We start from the raw sequence: 22,180 nt of genomic DNA, 5'->3' as shown, positions 1-22,180 counted from the left end.
GAGGGCGAAACTGGAGCTTTCATTGGATAGAGGGGGGTCATCGGCTATGAAGGCCATCAGAAAGGGGGTACTGGGGGCTGTGGGAGTGAATATAGTTATGGAAACATGGAGGAGAGAAAGGATGTCCCATCCTAGTAAAGCGATGGGACACTGAGGCATAACCAGGAAGGAGTGGGAAAAAGGTATGGGATTGTCCTGGATTGTGCATAAAAGGGGAGGAGTTTTCAATGGGAAGATCTGTTTTCCTCCTACCCCGACTATAGGAGTAATGGCTGGCATGGTAGGGCCCTGGTATTCTCGCAAGACAGAGAAGGTGGCTCCTGTATCTAGGAGAAAGGAGATGGGGAGACCGTCTACTGTTAAAGTAACCCTGGGCTCCTGTTTAGTGATGGAAATGGTCGGGTGAGAAGCTCCCGGGCCCCGTCAATCTTCTTCTGCCAGCCCCACTACGGCGGGCTTAGGATGGAGGTTGTTCGTCCAGCCTCCCCTTCGGGTGGTTGGGCAATCAGACCCTCAGTGGCCCTTTTTGTGGCATCTGGGGCATGGGGTGGTAGGAGATCTGGGGGAGGGGCACACCCTTGACCAATGTCCTTCTTTTCCGCACTTGAAACAAGCTCCTGGGGGGGGGCTTGTTTGTAGAGGGGAGCCCAGGTTGTGGTTTTATCAGCTGGGCCAACATTTGGAAATTGGCCTGATCAGCCTTTTGTTTACAGCATTCTTTCTCCTCCTCGCAGTTATGGAAGACTTTAAAGGCCACTGTTAGGATCTCAGTCTGTGGGGTAGCGGGGCCCTGATCTAACTTTTTGAGTTTAGCTTTAATGTCGGGGTAGCTTTGAGCTAGGAAGTATGTCATAAGGACATGTCTTCCGTCTGGCGTTTCTGGGTTTAGGCTGGTATACTGTAATAGGGCTTGGGTGAGTCTATCTAGGAATTCGGAGGGAGTTTCTTCTTTTTTTGAATTATGTCCTGGAGCTTTTGAAAATTGACTATTTTACGATCTGCCTTTTTCAGACCTGCTATTAAGCAGGAGGCGAAAATATCCTGAGAGTGGAGACCTACAGTGGTGTTATAATCCCAGTGCGGGTCTTGTTTGGGGACAGCAGTGGGGCCAGGGGGATAGGTGGGGTCAGTCCTGTGGGTTTTGGTAGCGTGTGTTTGGGCGAAGTCCCAAACTCCTCTACACTCTTCAGGAAGGAGGGTATTGGCCAGGAGCATGAAAATGTCATGATGTGTGAGGCTGTAGACTGGAGGGTCCATTGAAACTCCCTGATATATGTCGTGGGATCAGTGGAAAAGGAACCTAGGCGTTTTTCAAGTTGGGCTAAATCCCCTAAGGGGAAAGGTACGTGAACTCGCACAATACCTTCGGGTCCCACCACCTCTTGGAGGGGGGGGGCGATAATTTTGGGAGGCCCCCAGGATCAAGTCTGAGGGGGACTGAAGGGTTCCGGCTCAGTCTGTAGTCTGTGGGGGAGAAACAGGTGATGAGGGCAAAGACGGAGGAGGCCCCTGGGACCTAGTTAAAGGGGGGCTGAAAGGCTCAGGCTCAATCTGCAGGGAAGGGGCAGGTGAGGGGGGCGAAGGTGGAGGAGGTGAGATGGGGAAGGAGATGGTGGGAGAGGAAGGCAGAAGGGCTGTTGTGGGAGAAGAAGGGGAAGGGAGTGGGCGGGAGGCCTCTGTGGGGGAGGAGGTGGAGGCAGTGGTGACGGTGGAAGAGGGCGGAGGTATTGTAGGAGGGGGAGGGGCTGAAGGAGGATGCCTGTATGGCAGAGGTTCGTCGGCCGTGTCAAAGGTAATCGAAGAGGGACTGGGAGTGTGTGGATGGGAGGGAGGCAGCCTGCAGGCTAGGAGAACTTGGGGCAGGGAACAGGTGGTGCAGAGGTTGGGATTTTGGGCTAGGAGGCAAAAGGCCTCGATATAGGGAATCTCCTTCCATTTTTTCAGGTGCTAGCAGTAGTTAAAAAGAACACGAGTGATGTTAGGATCAAGAGTTCCCCCTGCGGGCCATTGGTTATGATTGTCTAGGGGGTATGTTATCCAATCTTGGGAGCAGTATTTACGGAGAAGTTTTGGTTTTATATCAGGCGTCAGGGAGAGGGTAGCCAGATGCTTAAGCAGGCATTCAAGAGGTGAACCTTCAGGGAGGATGAGGAGGCTCCCATGGCTACAGGACAGAGAAGGAGACAAACAGGGGAAGACGAACGGAGATCCTCGGACTGGGAGCAGACCGCAAGGAGACAAAGGGCTTCCCTGATGATCCTTGGTGGTCTGCGGAAACTCATATACGAGTCGGAATTTCTTAGGAAGTGTGGGTTGTCACCCAGACAAGAAGGCAGAGTGCTGGAGTCATGAGGAACCTAGTACTAGGAGTTTTCGGCAGAAGAAATGGAAGGAGGAGGGGGGAAAAAGGGAGCATTCTCATCTTCAAAGGAGCCACCTCGTTTATGGCTATTGGAGGAGGGGCCTGAGGGTCCACCACAGTTGTGAAGGCCTGAGGTGGGGAGAGTGCCCTCCTCGTCCCCGAGCGTCAGGACCTTGCTGGACGATCACGGTCAGTGGCGCTGCGATAGCTCGGGGAAGAGCGGCCCGCTCTGGGGGAAAACTTACCCAAAGGCCAAAGAGGAGTGGTGAGTGTGAGGAGCCAGCGCCAGAAAAAGAGGACGAGAGCAAGCTGCTGCTGGTGTTGGGGGAAGACGGGGCCCAGTTGGGGTGTCCCATCTCCCAGGTTTCGGCACCAATGAAAGGAAGGAGTGAAACACAGCAGCAATTCACCGGAGAGTTCCACTTTATTGGAGAGAAGTACTAGGTTATATAGGGAGGGACATAAGCTGATTGAGGTGCCACTTCAACGGGACTGGTGGCTATTGGCCAGGTGCTGGGATTGGGGGAGAGGGCGAGAGGTGATTGGGCCTCGGGTGGCGCCGGTGGGAACTGAAGACCGGGAAGAGAAGCAGGAGGTTCGCCATCTTACAGGTGGGGTGGGGGCCCTTCAGTTAGCAACACTCTTCATAAAAACAACATATACACAGACAGATAAACTGACACAGAGACTTGAGTTACTGATATCCAATTGCCTTTCTTTTTAGCTTATTTGACTAAAAGTATCTCAGTTTTTAAGAATACACTCTACAGGCTAGCAGTTTATCTAACTGGGTTAAGGTTTAGATGGCCCCAGACTAACAGGGCTGATGAAGGCTCTGAACTGATAGGGACTGTGGGTCTCCAGGTGGCTGGAAATGAAATGCAAATACAATTCTAGCTCCAGTCATTTAAAGCCAGGCTGTATTGCAGAAGATACATTTCTTCTGTTTCAGGGAGTATAGTTTAAAAACCTCTCAATTTTTGAAGATAATGAACCCAATGAGTAGAATAGATTTCTACCAAAATAATTTAGAAAACTAGTTCCATATTATAGTCTATGGGACTTTTGACTATTTTCCTTCCTTGCATTAAAATAAATTTAGCTGCATAACCTTATTATATTGCATACTTCTCTCAGGGACCAAGCCTCTCCATCAGAGAGTTTGTATTGAGGCCAGGCTTGGGTGCAGAAGATAAAGCACTTTTATTCAGGGTCTGGGGATCAAAATTGCTCCCAGTTCTTTAGAATGCATGCCAGAGGTGTGTCTGGCTTTAAACTTGAAGAGGAAGCTCCCACCTGGAAGTGAGAAAGATAGGTGTGGGACACCTGGTTGGCCTTTCTCTGTGAGGGCGTCCCTTCTCCTTGGAGCCTGGGTGACAGTGGTCAATCACCTCCTCTGCCAGGCCTACTGGATTTAACCACTCCTTACCAGCGGGGCCTGCACCTTGCCTTGATTCTCCTCTTGCCTTCCCACTAAGCAAGAGTTCCCTTGGAGCTCTGGATTTAGTGGGACCTTACCAGTGTGCTCTTGCTTACATCTTTTGGGAGTTTCCCTAGTTTTCTATGCACAAGCTTCCCTTGAGCGCTCCCTGCTGTCTGATAAGTGCAGGGACTGTGTGACTTCTTGCTGCCAGAGCCCTGATCTAAGTCACAAGCCTGTTTTGCTTTTCCGGGGCTGCAGAAAAGGAAATGCCTAGCCCCAGGATGACTGCCTCTAAGGAAAGGAGATCAACAGAATAGAGCCATTTACATGTTGGTCTCAGGTTTCAGCTTGATTACTTTACAGACTTCATTTACATTACACAGGAGAAAGTGGCACAGGCCTGAGAGGACTGCTTTGAATGGGGAGCAAGGGAGCTTTTTGTTAAGGCTAGAAATAATATTCAGAGGCTGCCACGGACATTTATGGGGCGGGGGGCCTATACTCTCAAACACCAGTTTTTGCCACTGCCTGGAAATTATCTCACCAGTCACCTACTGTAAGAAATCTGATCTAAGAGACAAGAGGTCGGGTGTCATCTGCGACTCTCGCATAGGCAGCAGCCTAGCTGGAGGTTCACTTAGCGCCATCGGATCAATCTGCCGGAACCAAGATCCAAGGACCACTGTCTACTAGTCCGGTCTGCCCTCGGAGTCCGCCAATTAGGAGAGGAAAGTAGGAAATCAGCTCAGCCACTCCCCGACATTCCCGTCCGTCTGGAGGCGGGGGATCAAGGAGCGGCAGACACCGGGAAACCTTTCACCTGAGACTTAAGACTGGTAGCCGCCGCTAATCGTCTTTTAAGTGGCTAACGGGTGCCCAGACACATTTTTATGAGATAAAGAGTGCAGCATTGTCAGGAATAAGAGCGAAGTGTGGGTCTTCTACCTTGCGGGGGTGAGCGTCAGGTTCCGTGAGATTGATGAAGTTAGAAGTGAGTTAGGGACACCCCCTGCCTCACTCAGAGGCCACGGCAGGCTGAAGAAGCAGGCTGGGAGTCAGAGGCAGAGAGAGAGAGGCGCTCCTCACGGACACCCAGTCGGGCTGTTGGGGTCTGATTCCAGACACGCCGGCCTTTGAGAAGCCACTGAAGTGCAGCCTCAGCCTAGTCTCGCAGGTGCCCAAGGCCTTCCTCGGTCCCTCTCATCTGAGGAGAGGCCTCTGAACGGGAATCCGGGCCTCCACTCAGCTGACTTTCCCGGCTCCCAAGGGAGATGGGGGATCCACTGAGGGAGACGCAGGGGAACGTGTCACTTGAGACTTTGAGATCGGCAGCCAGGCTAGTCCCATTTAAGTGGCTGACGAGTGCCCGATGTGTGCCACAGACGGCTTCCTTCTATAAGGACAGTGAAAGGCAGGCTTGGATGCTGATGCTCACCTCCGAAGTTATCCCAGACAAGACCCCAAAGATGATGCCAGGGTTCTTGTTTGCGGAGCCAAAGAATGAGCTTCACAGACAGTCAAGGTAGGAGAGCAAGGTACAGGCTTTTATTTAGAGATAAAAGTGAAAGGACAGAGCTCCCGGCTCACACCAGGAGGGGACAAGACAGTCCGTAGTGGTGCATTGTCTAGGGGGTTTTATAGGCAGTTGAGGATTTTTCAAGAACATGAAAAAACTTAGGGGTGGGGACTTGTTAAGTGGTCCCTGAATATTAAAAATTAACTTAACTGTAAGGAATTTCCTGCCTTGATTTCTCTCTGGGACACCGGTGCCTTGGTCTGGGAGCTTATCAAAAGGCTGCCTGCCCAGCCCCCAAGGTGGGCTGAGGTATTGTCTACTTGCTAAAGAATCTTACCTCTTGAACTTCCTGGGTGTTAAATGCAATCTTATCTTTAAGATGGAATTCTTCCTGCCCTTTACCATGCCATCTACAGCTGGGTCTGCAGCTAAGTTAGTTGCTCAGTTTGCAGAATCACCTCGTCAGATCTGAAGGAGGAAAGACAGCACTGAGGCCGGGGCCTTTTAGTATGCTAAAGTGAATCTTACACACGGTTACAAATGATTAGCATAATAAAACATGTGCTATTCTTCTTTATCTGGGGAACATTAACTGATTTCACTGAAGAATGATTCTAGAGCTCAATGTTTAACATAGAGTTTTAGCAGAGGGGGGTTTCCTTGCATGTAGTTACATTGCTCTGACTGCAGATATCCCACCGTGCCCCCTCCGGAGGCTCCATTCACAATCCTCTGGCTTAAGAATTAACATGATTGTGTTGCTGTTTTCAAGAAAAGTTGCTGAAACAGAGGCTTGACTTTGTCTAATGTTTGGTAAAAGTTTTGTGAGCAATCTAGCATGGTTGTTAGGAATGAGTAAACAAGTGTAGAAACATTTTGTGCTTAGTGAGAGATTGTGCTGTAAAGTACATTTACTGAATCTTCATAGGCTGAATACTCTGGCTTGAGGATTATCAAGATTTTATTGCTGTTGCTATTATATGTTACTAGATTGGTTGGAAGAGGGAGAACGAGTAAATTGTGAGACAAATTGTAGTATTTCCAGAAAATCTCACCTGGCTTTAGCATATCTGCATATCAACAGGAGTTCAGAGGTGGAAAGAAGTATGGCTTTAGTGCATTTACATATCCTCAGGGGTGGAAAGAAGGTCATCTCCATATCAATGGGTAATTACCTGGTCTAGGAGGGCTTATCTGTACCTCAGAGGTGAGGGGGAGGCCTGGGTTTGGCTTCTGCTGGACCAGGAGAGAGAGATGGGACGGACTGCAGTTTTGTAAGCAATAAATGGATTTTAAACTTTATTTCTTCCTGTGACTGATTTCGGTTTTTAGAGGTATTTTGTCCAGGGATTTCCTCACCCTAGACTAAGAGGGACCCAAGCTCTTCCGCCACCCCAGCCCACAGGCGGGAGGATGAGGAATGGAGCAGGGTGGGGATAAGAGCCCAGGAACTCTGCTCACCTGGTGCTGGGCATCTGCTCTGGGAACATGAGTCAACACTGTAATGGATTCTGGTGATTAGCAGGCTGGGTGCAGCAGCTGCAAGCCAAAGCGGTGTGACTAGCTGTCTCCACCACCAGTGCAGCCTCCCACTGTGCAACGAGCTACCACCAGTCACGTGCATGTCAGTGCGCCCTCCCACCATGCACGTTGTGCCACCTCTGCAAACCCAGCATGCCCTTCACCTCATGACCCACTGCCTCCATGGGTCTGTGTGCTCTTCCATCGCACAGCTCGCTGCCCCTGCCGAGAGCCGGCATGCTCCACAGCCTGGCAACTTGCCACTGCCTGGAACCAGTGTACCCTGCCAGTGTACAACTCACTGTACAACTGTCCTGCCAACCCTGTTAACCCAGTAGCCCTGCCCATCCCAAGGAGTCTGTTCATAGTGATCCCAGCAGAAGCCACTGCTGTGATCACACAGGGCTGCCTGAGGCAAACCACCAGCCTCAGCAGGCAGAGATAAACCACTGTCGGCTGACAGAAAGGCCACCCTGCCCACCAACAGCAGCTGGGGCTTCACAGCAGAGGAGAACCAGGCATCGAAGAGGAAAGAGTCCTGAGCTTCTGGGCACCACAGGACACCTTCTTCATAAGGCCATTACTCTCTAGACCAGGAAGCATAGCAGATCCATCTAATGAAAAGGAAGAAACACAGAAAACCTGACAAAATGAGGAGACAGGTGACTATGTTCCAAACAAAACTACAGGATAAGACACCAGAAAGAGGGCTAAATGAATTGGAGATCACCAGTCTCCTTGATAAAGATTTCAAAGTAAAAGTCATAAATGTGCCCACTGATCTGCAGAAATGTAGTAAAGATCTCAGGGAGGACTTCAACAAAGAGCACCAAGAGCTGAAGAATACAGTAACTGAAATGAAACATACAATGGAGGGAATGAGGAATATATTGCTACAAGCAGAAGAGACAATCAAAGAGATGGAAATTAGAGATCAGGAACACAACGAAGCTGAGGAACAGAGAGAAAAAAAAGATCTGTAGGAATGAAAAAATGATAAGAGAGCTGTGTGACCAATGCAAATGAAACAGTATTCACATAATAAGGTGCCAGAAGGAGAAGAGAGAGACAAGACAGAAAGCCGCTTAGGAAATAATTGTTGAAAACTTCCCCAGTCTGGGGAAGGAAATAGACACTCGGGTCATGGAAAGCACAGAGAGCCCCTAACAAAGGAAACATCAGGAAGACAGCACCAAGACATGTAATAATTAAAATGGCAAAGATTAAGGATAGGGAGAGAGTACTGAAAGCAGCCAGAGAGAGACAAAAGATTACTTAAAAGGGAAACCCCATCAGGCTATCAGCAGACTTCTCAGCAGAAACTTTACAGGCCAGTAGGGAGTGGCATGAAGTATCTAATGTACTGAAACACAAGGACCTTCAACCAAGAATTCTCTACCCAGGAAGATTGCCATTCAAAACTGAAGTGGGGTTTAAACAATTTCCAGATAAATGAAGGCTCAAAGAATTTATAACAACTAACCCAGCATTACTGGATATGTTAAAGGGACTGATGTAGTTGGAAATCTTCCTAGAGCTAATAGGAACTAGTGAACATAAACCACAGTAAAGGTAGGAGACCAATTAACTACCAAGCAAGAATGAAATTAAAACAAAAGTAGCAAAACCAACTATACATAAAATTAATCAAGGGATACATAAAAAGTGCAGATTATGACATCTAATACATAAAGTAAGGAGGAAGAAGAAAAACAGTACTTTTAGATTGTGTCTGAAATACAGCAATCAGCAACTTAATACAGACTGTTATATAGTCAGGAAGCTATCCTCGAACCTTTAGTAGCCACAAATCTAAAGCTTATAAATAGATACACAAAAAATTTAAAAAGAGAAACCCAACCACAACACTAAAGAAAACCATCACATAACAAGAGAAGAGTGTAAGAGAGGAAGAAAGGAAAGAGAGGAGCTGTAAAAACAAACAGAAAACAGTTAGTAAAATGGCAATAAGTACAACCTACCAGGAATTACTTTAAATGTAAATGGACTGAATGTAACAATCAAAAGACATCATGGTAGAATGGATAAGGAAACAAGACCTGTCTGTCTATATGCTGCCTACAGGAGACTCAATTCAGACCCAAAGACATACATGGACTAAAAGTGAAGGGATGAAAGAAGATGTTTCATGCAAAGAATAGGGATTGAAAAGCAGGAATAGTAGTACTTATATCAGACAAATAGATTTCAGAACAAAGAAAGTAACAAGAGACAAAGAAGGACATTCCATAATGACAAAGAAGTCAGTCCAACAAGATGATATAACCATTATAAATATCTATGCATCCAGCACAAGAACACCTCATATGTAAAACAAATACTAACAGAATTAAAGGGAGAAATAGATTACAGCACATTCATTGGAGGAGACTTTAACACACTACTCACATCAATAGACAGATCAATGAGACAGAAAATAAATAATCAGAGGCACTGAACAATACATTGGATCAGATGGACTCAACAGATATCTATAAAACACTCCACCCAAAGGCAGCAAGATACACATTTTTCTCAAGTGTACATGGAACATTCTCCAGAATAGATCACACACTAGGCCACAAAAGGAGCCTCAATAAATTAAGAAAGGCTGAAATTGTATCCAGCAGCTTCTCAGACTGCAATGGTGAAACCAGAAAAAAATTACACAAAGAAAACAAAAGAGCCTTCAAAGACATGGAGGCTAAAGTGCTTCTAAATAACAAGTGCATCAGTGAACAAATTAAAACAGATATCAAGCAATACAAAGAGACAAATGAAAACAAAAATCCAGCAGTCCGATATTTGTGAGATGCTGCCAAAGCCGTTCTTACAGGAAAGTACATAGCAATTCAGGCTTACTTCAAGGAACACAAACAATTACAAGTAATAAGTCTAAATTCACAGTTAAAGAAACTACAAAAAAGAAGAAATGAAACCCAAAGTTAGTAGAAGAGGCACATAATAAAGATCAGAGCAGGAATAAATAATACAGAGAAGAAGAAAACAATAGAAACAATTAATGAAACCAAGAGTTGCTTCTTTGAGAAGAGAAACAAAATAGATAAACCCCCAGACAGACTTATCAAGAAAAAAAACAGGGAGCACACAAATAAACAGAATCAAGAAACAAAGAAGGAATAGTCACAATGGATATGACAGAAACACAAGAATTATTAGAGAACAGTAGAAAAATTATATGCCAATAAATTGGACAACCTAGAAGAAATGGACACATCCCTAGAAAAATACAACCTTGCCACACTGACCAAGGAAGAACAGCAGGGCCACTCACGTTCCTCGGCTCCCCTGCCAGCACCCCAGGGCCCATCTCTGTGCCAACACTGCAGTTTACTCAGCTCTCTCCTGCTATAGCTCCCTGTGCCCACTAACAGCAGTCCTGACAAGCCAGGAATCCTGCGTGAAGGGAACTTCACGTGCCCATAATTATGACTGTCTTCCCAAATGCTCCCTTTCCGTGGTGGGGAAAACCACCAGAGAAAGTGGGAATACGGGTACAGAGCAGGACAGACAGGAGTCCTGTGTACCTCCTATCACTCTCTGTTTTCTCTTCTCAGTATGCATAAATAAATGGGAAATAATAATAATAACAATAATGAACAAAATGGCACAATCACCATAGCAAGCTCGCCTAATGATTGGGGTAGGAAACCAGGGGCGTTTTCTGCAAATGATGACACTTAAGACAGCTGGGATTTCTGATACCATACTGGGGGTTGTCATTACTATGCCCCAGTCTTGCCCAGACCCTCTGCCAACTGCGACCCTGAGATTCTTCTGTTCTGTGGAAAGTTCCTCTCAAATGTGACTCTGGACTTCTACCCCTTTCCAGATCAGAGATGGGCAGTTCTGCAACATGACTGCCGGCCTTGCTTTGAAGTTCCAAAGAGAATTCTGGACATCAAGAGGCAGCACTGTGTCCAAACAAAAGCATGTCAACACCTGGAGTCAAGTGCTGACTCATGAGTCTCCACGTGCTTCTCCTCCCAGTGACCCACAATCACGGCCAAGGAGCCTTCCTCACCCAAGACCCTCAGACCCAGTCCCTGGCCTCTTCCCTCCTGAGGCCCTGACCCCTGCATCCATCCTCAGTAAAGATCCCCAAATCCGCATCCTGTATCATTCCATACACATAAATCTAGACCTTTGGATTCTTATTTCTCAACACCCCCAAAAACACAACTTTTGGGTTCCTTCTCACTGTGAGACCCCAATATAAAGTTCAGAAACTCCCATTTGCAATTCCTCTACAATGCTCAGTTCTGGAATTTGCCAACTACCACCTCCCCCAACGTCCACAGCACTTGGGAGCCCCCTCATGAGGGGCTACAGAGTCAGTCTTGGAGCCACTCCTGTTGATCTGCCCTGGTGTCCCCTCCTCCTCCCCTGCTCGCTGTGTCCTCAGCTAGGCAGGGAGCATGGCTGGGGGTGTAGTCAGGAGGGGAAATTACACAGTTATATAATCTGGACCAAAGTCCGTCCTCTCCCAGGTGGTATAAAGGCAAACCATCCCAGCCATCACCATCTCACTGCCACCCTCAGTGCCACCATGCTGGCCTCGGGGCTGCTTCTGGTGGCTTTGCTTGCCTGCCTGACTGTCCTGGTCTTGATGTCTGCCTGGAGGCAGAGGAAGGTCTGGGGGAAGCTGCCTCCCGGGCCCACCCCACTGCCCTTCATCGGGAACTACCTGCAGCTGAACACAGAGCAGATGTACAACTCGCTCATGAAGGTGTCAGGAGGCAGGGAGATGGGTGCACTGCGGGGGGCGGGGGGCCTGCTCAGTGTGGTGGGGACTTTGTGGCAGGGACTTGGACGGACCAGAGTCTTTGGACAGGGGAGTTCTGAAGGCTCAGCAGCAGGGTCCTTGCCAGGACAGACCAGCTCCTGGGGTGTCCTGTCCCTTGACTGTCAAACCTGGGGGAAATGCATCCAGTACCTGCGGACTGGGCAGAGGCCGGTGCCCAGCAGGGGCTGCTCCCTGTAACCACACAACCCACCTCCATCAGATCAGCGAGCGCTACGGTCCGGTGTTCACCGTCCACCTGGGGCCCCGGCGGATCGTGGTGCTGTGTGGACACGAGGCTGTGAAGGAGGCGCTGGTGGACCAGGCTGAGGAATTCAGTGGGAGGGGCGAGCAGGCAACGTTTGACTGGCTCTTCAAAGGCTACGGTAAGGGGGACTGGGGTGAGGGTGTGGGGGTTCTGGTCAGGGACGTTTGAGGGCTGGTTTGCCCAGCGATCCTCTCCTGACCCCTGCCCGCTCCGGGCAGTGGCACACACCTTGCTGCACCTTCTCTGTCCCATCCTGTCGAACCTGACTGGACTCTCTGTGTCTCTAGTTCTCGCTGGTTCTCGGCCCCATGTCCCTGTTCTTTCTCACTAGGTGAATCTTTGAATCTCTTACAAGTTCTGCCTGGGAACCCTGGGCCATTATGTCTACTTGCGTCCGTCTTAGCTTTTTCTCCTTCACTTGTCCCGTTTTAGAATCTGACATTATTTCTGCGTCCTAATCCCCATGCCACCATCTCCTGGTAACAGTCTCTCATCTCCACAACCCCTGTGTTCTCTCTTCCTATTTTTCAATCCATGCCATCTCAGTTTTAGAATCCTTTACCTTTTTATATCCATTCCCAGATCCGCACATAGCTCACTTTCCCCTCTCTCCGCCTCCATCTCTGTCTACCCGAGTGTCCCTGTGTTTGTTTGTCTGCGCAAGTCCTGCTTCTCTCCTGATTCTTTTCTCCCAGCAGGGCATCTCTCTCCTTCGGTGTTGCTTCTCTGGTGTGTCTCTCTTTGTCCTCCCCGCGGCCTTGCATTATACCCACCTTCTCCAGCTCCCCGCTCTCGGCCCACCTCCCCTCCCTCTGCCCCCGCCCCTCGGGGCCCCTCCCCATCTTACTCTCCCTCCGCAGGCGTGGCTTTCAGCAACGGGGAGCGCGCTAAACAGCTCCGGCGCTTCTCCATCACCACGCTGCGCGACTTCGGCGTGGGCAAGCGCGGCATCGAGGAGCGCATCCAGGAAGAGGCGGGCTTCCTCGTCGAAGCCCTCCGGGGCACGCGCGGTGAGCCGGGGACCCCGCACTGTGCGGCACCAGGAGGGATACAGCAGGGGCGGACCCGCGTTCTGGCCCCGGAAGGGACGGTTTTATGGGTGGGGGTCGGGCTCCCAGCTCTGGGCCCTGGGGCTGCACTTTGGGGCTGACCACCGACTGACTCACAGATCGCTGTCCCTCCGCGGCCCGCCCCTCCCCAGGCGCCTTCATCGATCCCACCTTCTTCCTGAGCCGAACTGTCTCCAACGTCATCAGTTCTATTGTCTTCGGGGACCGCTTTGACTACGAGGACAAAGAGTTCCTGTCCCTGCTGCGTATGATGCTGGGGAGCTTTCAGTTCACAGCGACATCCAGAGGGCAGGTAACCTGACCCACCTGGCTCTGCCCCGCCCCTGGCACACCTGCCAGCTGCTTCCTCACACGGAGACAGGTGCCCCAAACCTCAGCCCCTCCAGACGGGGTCCCCTCGAAACCAGTCCCCAGTCTTGGGGAACTGAACGGATGCACCGGACCCGAGACAGGTGCCCAATATCCAGTCTCCAAGGACACCTGGGTATCAGCAGATGCTCCCCCAGCCCAAGAAGATGGAGAGAGACAGAAAAAACAAACAAAACAAAACAAAAAACAACAAAACACAACAAAACAAGAGCCTGTGGTCAAGAGACACGCGCTCAGCCCAGCAAGCCTCTCACCTGGGCAGGTGCTCCCACCCTAACTTACCTTAAGATCTCACACGTACTCCCTGTTAACAGTCCATATTTCCATCTGAGTTTCTTAACTCCCAGAGAAGTGACCACCTCAGTCCACCTCCTGAGAACCTTGTGCTGCTAAACGCAGCCCACCACAGTCACTGGTAGCGCACAGGTGCCCCAAACCAGCCCATTGGAATATCCAGATAAGTGCCCACTACCCAGCACACTTAATGATCTCCTCATCTGGACAGGTACCACAACCAAGATCCCCCCACCTGGACAGACGGTTCCCCAAACACCTAGGATGTGTCTCCCAACCACCCAAACACCGACAGAGGTGACCCTATCACTCATGTGAATATCAGAACACCCGAACACTTGAGTCCCTGCACACCAGCCCCACATTAGGACCTGAACCCTATACAAATGCCCTCAGTCCACCTCCCCTAAATATCGGGACAGTAGTCTCCAGCTGAGCCCATCTGAATGTCTAAACACCTAGAAATGTGGTGGCCCCATTTCAGTCCAACCTGAATAGCTTGACACCTGGGCAGGTGTCGCCCTACCCAGCCTCACACAAGTAGCTGTACACCTCCATGTGCTGCTCCCATCCAGCCTCCTCAAACATTAGAAACCATGATATGTGCCCCTATCCATCTCACGTAAATCCTTGGACAGGGGCCCTCACACTAACCTCTTGTGGAAACTATTCCCACCTAGCCTCATCTAAATACCTAAACACCTGACAGGTGCCTGTAACTTAGTGTCTTCCTTGCCCTGAGACAGGTCCCACTCCCACTGGGTCCTGGCCACTGAAACTGCCCTTCATTGTCTCCTCTCTCCCCACCCTCAGCTCTATGAAATGTTCTACTCGGTCATGAACTACCTGCCAGGACCACAGCATCAGGCATTCAAGGAACTGCTGGGCTTGGAGGACTTCGTAACCAAGAAGGTGGAGGAGAACCAGCGCACACTGGACCCCAGTTCCCCGCGGCACTTCATCGACTCCTTCCTCATCCGCATGCGGGAGGTATACCCAGCAGCCAGGGCCCAGAGGTCCCAAGCCAGGCAGATGGAATTCGGGTGTGGGTGGAGAACAGCAGGGGTCTATTGAAATTATCCCCCTCCCCACACACACCATAATAATCTGCGGAACCCCAGTGCAGCTAACCATCACTGTTCCACCTCCTGAGCCCTCCCGCCGGGTGGGGCGTGTGCGTGGGAGTCGTAAGCGCAGCACTTGTGCACACTTCCCGGCACCAGCGCTCCTTTAGTGCCTTGCCGTATTCACCTATTGCACACTCACAGCTCCTTCATGAGGCCCTATTAGGACCGCAGTTGTACAAATAAGCAAACGGAGGCCCAGAGAGTATCAGTGGGCTGAGTGAGGTCACACAGTGCGGAGGCAGGGGACCCCAGCTCAAACCCAGCTCACCCGGACTCTGAGGCTGGTGCTTTTAGCTGCTGTGCTCTCTTACCTTTCATTTCCTATCAGATACACCTGTGCAGACAGGGGAACCAGCTTTAGTGTTGGAGGGTCCCCACCCTCTGGATGTCAGTCTTCCTTCTGTGAGGAAAGGAGTTGGGGCTTTATAGAGTCTAAGTTCAAGGTGAAACGATCTGGGGAAGGATTTCTCCATAGTAAGCTGCACGACTTCTAGTGAAGGGACAGGGTGCTGTAGCTTAAAATTCTTCACGTCTCTGCCTCATTCTGTCATGTCATCCCTGTCCCTCTTTCTCACTCACTGTGTCCCTCTTTCCCTCTCTTTCTTAATATTTCTACCACTGAACAGTCACAGCCGAGGCGGGCAGAAGAAGGTTCCCTCTGTCCAAGGCAGTCTGCGTCTAAGAGATTTGGGTCAATGGAAACCTCCCCTTCGCTCAAAGGGCCCTGACAGCCCTGAGGAGAGGAGACTCAGCCCGACATCCTCTCTCCCTGCAGGAGGGGAAGAATTCCAATGCAGAGTTCAACCTGAAGAACCTGGTACTCACCACATTGAACATTTTCTTTGCCGGCACCGAGACTGTCAGCACAACCCTGCGATATGGCTTCTTGCTGCTCATGAAGCACCCAGACGTGGAGGGTAAGGTTGGAGGGGCAGGAAAAGGGGGACATAAACCCTCTAAATTCCTGGGCCTCTGCAGTGTGTTCACCTGTCCGTGATATCCGGACCCTCAAACATGCCCCACTATCCAGCGACTAGGTGATATTTTGATACCCAGTTTCTCTAGCCTTCAAAATATTGAAAATACCTGAAGTGCTTGGTAAACAGCTGCTGTGCTGAGCCCACTGAGTGCCCACAGCCGGCTCACGATCCTTCCCCGAGACGCCTCCCTTACGCCTCCCCTGTGATTCTGGCAGGACCAGGTGAACAGGACCTGCACCCACAATGCACATGGCCAACGTCTGTGTTGAGTGGTCCACGTCCATGTCACACATAGATGTCATGCATGTCATAATCCCGTTGCACACATTTGGACTACCGTCCCTGCCCTGAGACCCCTAGATGCCTAAACACATTTTCCCTCCTCCCCCAGCCAAAGTCCATGAGGAGATTGACCGGGTCATTGGCAAGAACCGTCAGGCCAAGTTCGAGGACCGGGCCGAGATGCCCTACACAGACGCGGTGATCCACGAGATCCAAAGATTCGGAGACATGCTCCCCATGGGCGTGGCTCGCAGAGTCATCAAGGACACCAAGTTTCGGGACTTCCTCCTCCCTAAGGTGCAGGGCCGACCTGCCCAGAGGGACCTCCACCCACTTGCTGTGACCCAGCATCCCTCTCCCCTTACAGACTCTCCAGCCCTGATCCCCCTCCCTCAGACAAAGGCTTCCCCAAACACCTGCCCCCTCCACCTTCCCACTCAGAGCTCCTGCTCCCATGTCTCCCCCAGACCTCTTGCCTCCGGGAATATCAACCCCATTTCGCCAAGCTCCCTGCCTCAGGAGACACGAATATCATTTCTCCTGTCTCCTGCCCCAGGGTCACGGACTCATGTCCCCCAATCATCCTGCCTGGAGGGACATGAACCCCATGTGTCCCAAACATCCTGTCTCAGGGGACATGAACACCATCACCCCTGAACCCACTCCTTGGGAGACATGAAGTGCATGTCCCCCAGCCCTTCTGTCCCTAGAGACACAGTGCCCATGTCCGCAGACTACCCTTCTCATGGGACACGAACCCCATGCCTGCCAAACCTCCTGTGTTGGGACATCCACCTTCTCCCTAAGAGGTCCCCATTCCCATGCCTCCCCTTTCTCCTCACCTGGGGCACAGAATTCCCCCTCCAACCCCACCCAGTGTGCTGTCAGCACACCCAACACCGCTCCTCCTTATGAACCCCTCATCTCCTCCCCATCAGGGCACCGACGTGTTTCCTATGCTGGGCTCCGTGCTGAGAGACCCCAAGTTCTTCTCCAACCCCCAAGAATTCAAGCCCCAGCACTTCCTGGATGAGAAGGGGCAGTTTAAGAAGAGTGATGCTTTCGTGCCCTTCTCCATCGGTAAGAGACCACTGCCTGCTGCCAAGCGACCCCCGAACCCACAGGGGCCTCCTTCATCCCAGGCCCCTCCAGCCTGGAAGTTCCTCTTACAATGTGCCCTGGAGCCAACCAGCTGCAGTCCACATGACCACTAAGTACCTGGGCCCAGACAAGAGGAAGGGACGCTGGCACCCTTTTCAGAGAGGGGGTAAATCAGCACCCAGAGTCAAGTCACTTAAAACCTTCAGATTGCTAGGAAAGGAGAAGACAGCACAGCAGCCATATTTGAGTGTGTATTTGAGGAAAGCCTGGTGGTGTGGAACACGCCCATCCCACGGACGAGGGAAACTGAGGCTCAGAACGGGAGAGACGTCCCTGAAGGCTTCTCAGGCCTCCCTCCCCAGGGGGAAGCGGCCGGGGTGGGTCGTGGGCGAGGCGGCAGGGATTACAGGCTGCGGCCGCCCCTCCCCCGTCTCTTCAGGAAAGCGGAACTGTTTCGGAGAAGGCCTGGCCAGAATGGAGCTCTTTCTCTTCCTCACCACCATCATGCAGAACTTCCGCTTCAAGTCCCCGCAGTCGCCCCGGGACATCGACGTCTCCCCTAAATACGTGGGCTTTGCCACCATTCCGCGCACCTACACCATGAGCTTCCAGCCTCGCTGAGCCGGGGCGGGGCGGCGGCGGGTGTATGTGTGTCAGGGATAGTGGGAGGAGCAAGGGGAGGGCGGGGCCACAGGAGGGCGGGGCCGAGGGGCGGAGCACACTGGGCTCTGAGCATCGTGCTATGGACCTTTCTGAGGTGGGATGAGAGGAAGGAAACTCACTATACTGTGAACAAGAGGGAAATAACATACTATTTTTTGAGCAAATACTCTGTGTCAGCTCTATGCTAAAAGCATTAAACGCTCACCTCACGAAATTCTTAGAAACCTACGGAATGGGAAACAGCGTTCGAACCTCTTTTGCAGGTGACGGAGCTGAGGTTCAGCACCGTTAAATCTCTAGCGGAGGTTCCATGGGACACAAGAGCTCTTAGCAAGCAGGGGAACACAGAACCGCGGGGGATGGCTATCCTTAGCCCCAGGGTCCTTAGGATAGATGCTTAAAATGAACCCCTTCCTCAAGTGAAATACACAAACTCAGTATATTAGTATGCAATGTGAACAGCTCTATCTCAGGGTTTTTGCAGAGCCCTGGCAGGCAGCTGGCCTGGCGTCCCTACACACTTTAGCACACTGTGCACACTTTGGATGCATGGGCATAGTTGTTCCTATCCCCCACCCCTCACCAGATAAGGCCACTCTGATCATAGTCCAACATCTTAATGAAATGGATGGGAGAGAAAAACACTTTCAGAAAATGCCAGAACTGTGGTCACGGTACAGCCACATACGTGATGAGCACTGATATCTCCCGACGTATGCATGAACTGATTTTGCTCTGAGTTTCTGAAGGTGAGGCTTCCTTATCTGCCATCTGCTGTAAATCTCAGCACCCAGACCTAGAGCCAGACCTCTGCCTCAGGATTCTCTCCTGTGCCCAGTGACCCGGAACCCGTTCGGAAGATCCCACTCCTTCCCAAGGCCAAGTCTCCCTTCTCAGGACTCCCCCCCCCCCCCCCCCCCCCCGAGAACCTGGTGCCCATGGACTATATCCAGCATTCCCAGAGCCCACTCCCTATCTCAAGACATCAAGCCTTCCTCAGGAGAGAGTCCTGGGCCACACCTCAGACCCTGGCTCATACATCTCAGCTTGAAACAGCCCGTGGGACCCCAGACTCCAGCCCCCTCAATGGTCTGCTCAGATCCCATGTTCCTTCCTCATCTCAGGACCCCAAGGACTCCAGTCCTAGAGAATGTGAGCTTTGCTTCTGGGAGGCCTATCTAGGTCCCCAAGCCACTGATTTCCACCTCCCCCGTAACAGGGTACACATATTATCACCTTCCCAAGCACTGTCCACCATGATCCCTGTCAGTTTTGACACTCTGAGCACTTTCTGGATGTGTCAGTCCTTCAAGTGTGGGCTGCTTTTCTCAGTCAGTGACCATGGTGAGGGTGGGAGTCACAGCCTCATAATGTCCAGAGTCCCATTCTCCCACCTGCACCCTGGCCCTAATCATACTCTCCTTGCTCACTGCCTTTGTTCCAGCTATGCAAGCACAGAAAGCACTAAGTGGTGTCGGCTTTGTGTGCTCAGAGACACCCCCAACTCTGAATGTCTAATTCTGTCATGATTGACAGAGAGTTACAACAACCTTGGAGGTGGAGATTACTATAACATCAACATTATCATTTGGTGCAATGGACATGGTTCTAGCATTTCATATTTTAGGATCTATATTGCTGTCTGGCAGCTGCATCTGGGAGGTCTCTCCCTGCACACTAAGAGAACACTAGGAGAAACTTCTGCTTGGACAGGAGAGGGATCTTGATTCTGGATGATAAAGAAGGTAAGAAAGAAATTCATTAAAGCAAGAGTAGCAAGGTGTAACTAGGGGGGGGAAATCTTTCTCCCAGCCACGGGCAAATTACCTTTGAAACTGAAATCAGTCAAAGGGAGAAATAAAGTGGGAGAAACCCATTTATTGCTTACAGGTAGTTGTCCACTTCTGCTCGCCCCTGTCTCTCACCACCCAGCTGCATCCACCCAACCTTTCTGGTCCAGATATGCCCTTGCTCTGCTCTGTAATGACCTATTGATATGGAGATGGCTACTTCTCTCCACCCCTTGGAAACACGTATTGATATGGAGATGCACTAAGGCCAGGCAAGAGATTCTGGAAATGTCGCAGTTTTATCCACACAGAGAATGGGCAGCTGAAAATAGGGAGATGCAGAGGAAAGGAGCGAAAGTTCATTGAACTCCTTCTTGGCCTAGGGCACATTCCTTTGCCAACTCCTGAGGTCAGGGTCACCTGGCTTCCTGTGTCTGCTTGGATCTGCATGGCATGAGGACTAGCCCTTACTACTCCAGGATTTGGGGGAGCCATGGAGCACAGGATGGAGTGAGATTATGTTCCGAGAACTTCCCAAAGAAAGGGTATTTTCAGGCAGGCTCCTAAGAGCAGACTGCACAGCTGCAGTTCTGTCTGGGTCACCCACGGCGACAGGAATTTGCAGGCCCAAATCTGAGCTCTCAGAAGCTCATCTCTACTCATCAGGAGTAATGTAGAGACAGAGTGAAGACTTGGAAATATAAATGAAATACCAAAGAGACAAAACACAGTAATTTGAGCAGTGAGAAAGCTTTGTTTAAACGTACACACTTAAAGGAGAATTATGCCACACTTCAGAGAGGAGGCACACTGAAAGGCTGGGGATTCTGTCTTTTAAGGCTTTCAAGAATGGGACAATGGGTGGAAGGGGAATGTTGGGCATAGCCTTGACTTGTGGTATCATGATGTCTCTCTCCAGTGAAGGACACTATGTCCTCATGCACAGTCAGTCCTTTAGGTAATTCTGTAAGATAAACTTAACACAAGGAATTTATTGATTGCTTCCTCTCCAAGATAGTGGTTACCCTCAAGCAGTGGGGACCTATCAGTTAAGACTGCTTGCCCTGCCTTAAGACGGAGTGGGTTATTGTCTGATTACCAAAGAGTATGTTAGGAATCTTACCTCCTAACTCCTTGGGTTTTTTGTTTTTTTTTTTTGGTTTGGTTTGGTTTCAGTAATATACAGTTACATGAGCAACATTGTGGTTACTAAATTACCCCCATTATCAAGTCCCCACCACATACCCCATTACAGTCACTGTTCATCAGTGCAGCAAGATGCTATAGAGTCACTATTTGTCTTCTCTGTTCTATACTGCCTTCCCTGTGCCTCCTCTACATTATGTGTGCTAATCATAATGCCCCTTATTCTCCTCATTCCTCCCTTCCCACCCATCCTCCCCAGTCCCTTTCCCTTTGGTAACTGTTAGTCCATTCTTGGGTTCTGTGAGTCTGCTGCTGTTTTGTTCCTTCAGTTTTTGCTTTGTTCTTATATTCCACAGATGAGTGAAGTCATTTGGTATTTGTCTTTCTCTGCCTGGCTTATTTCACTGTGTATAATACCCTCTAGCTCCATCCATGTTGTTGCAAATGGTAGATCTGTTTTCTTCTGATGGCTGAATAATATTCCGTTGTGTATATGTACCACATCTTCTTTATCCATTCATCTACTGATGGACACTTAGGTTGCTTCCATTTCTTGGCTATTGTAAATAGTGCTGCGATAAACATAGGGGTGCATATGTCTTTTTCAAACTGGGCTGCTGCATTCTTAGGGTAAATTCCTAGGGGTGGAATTCCTGAATCAAATGGTATTTCTATTTTTAGTTTTTTGAGGAACCTCCATACTGCTTTCCACAATGGTTGAACTAGTTTATATTCCCACCAGCAGTGTAGGAGGGTTCCCCTTTCTCCACATCCTTGCCAACATTTGTTGTTGTTTGTCTTTTGGATGTTGGCCATCCTAACTGGTGTGAGGTGATATCTCACTGTGGTTTTAATTTGCGTTTCTCTAATGATTAGTGATGTGGAGCATCTTTTCATGTGCCTGTAGGCCATCTGAATTTCTTCTTTGGAGAAGTGTCTGTTCAGCTCCTCTGCCTATTTTTTAATTTGCTTATTTTCTTTTTGTTTGTTGAGGTGTGTGAGCTCTTTATATAATTTGGATGTCAATCCCTTACCAGATATGTCAGTTATGAATATATTCTCCTATACTGTAGGATGCCTTTTTGTTCTACTGATGGTGTCCTTTGCTGTACAGAAGCTTTTCAGTTTGATATAGTCCCACTTGTTCATTTTTGCTTTTGTTTCCCTTGCCCAGGGAGATATGTTCATGAAGAAGTTGCTCATGTTTATGTCCAAGAGACTTTTGTCTATATTTTTTTCTAAGAGTTTTATGGTTTCATAACTTACATTCAGGTCTTTGATCCATTTTGAATTTACTTTTGTGTATGGGGTTAGAGAATAATCCAATTTCATTCTCTTGCATGTAGCTGTCCAGTTTTGCCAACACCAGCTGTTGAAGAGGCTGTCATTTCCCCATTGTATGTCCATGGCTCCTTTATTGTATATTAATTGTCCGTATATGCTTGGGTTTATATCTGGGCTCTC

At 49.8% G+C, this 22,180-nt stretch overlaps 1 protein-coding gene across 1 annotated transcript; it reads left to right on the top strand.

Annotated features, from left to right (window-relative positions):
- Positions 1–11,349: 11,349 nt before the first annotated feature.
- Positions 11,350–17,944, top strand: LOC140843009 (cytochrome P450 2A13-like). Its single transcript, XM_037013934.2, has 9 exons — positions 11,350–11,572; positions 11,850–12,012; positions 12,755–12,904; positions 13,096–13,256; positions 14,441–14,617; positions 15,530–15,671; positions 16,126–16,313; positions 16,955–17,096; positions 17,557–17,944. Exons 1-9 carry the CDS (start codon positions 11,393–11,395, stop codon positions 17,736–17,738), a joined length of 1,485 nt encoding a protein of 494 aa, XP_036869829.2. The 5' UTR covers positions 11,350–11,392; the 3' UTR covers positions 17,739–17,944.
- The last annotated feature ends 4,236 nt before the right edge of the window (positions 17,945–22,180 follow it).

Source organism: Manis javanica, chromosome 17 (genome assembly GCF_040802235.1).
Source record: "Manis javanica isolate MJ-LG chromosome 17, MJ_LKY, whole genome shotgun sequence".
In the NCBI taxonomy this organism is placed as follows: Eukaryota; Metazoa; Chordata; class Mammalia; order Pholidota; family Manidae; genus Manis; species Manis javanica.
Note: the sequence above shows the minus strand (reverse complement) of the source record. Positions and strands in the feature narration are given on the sequence as shown.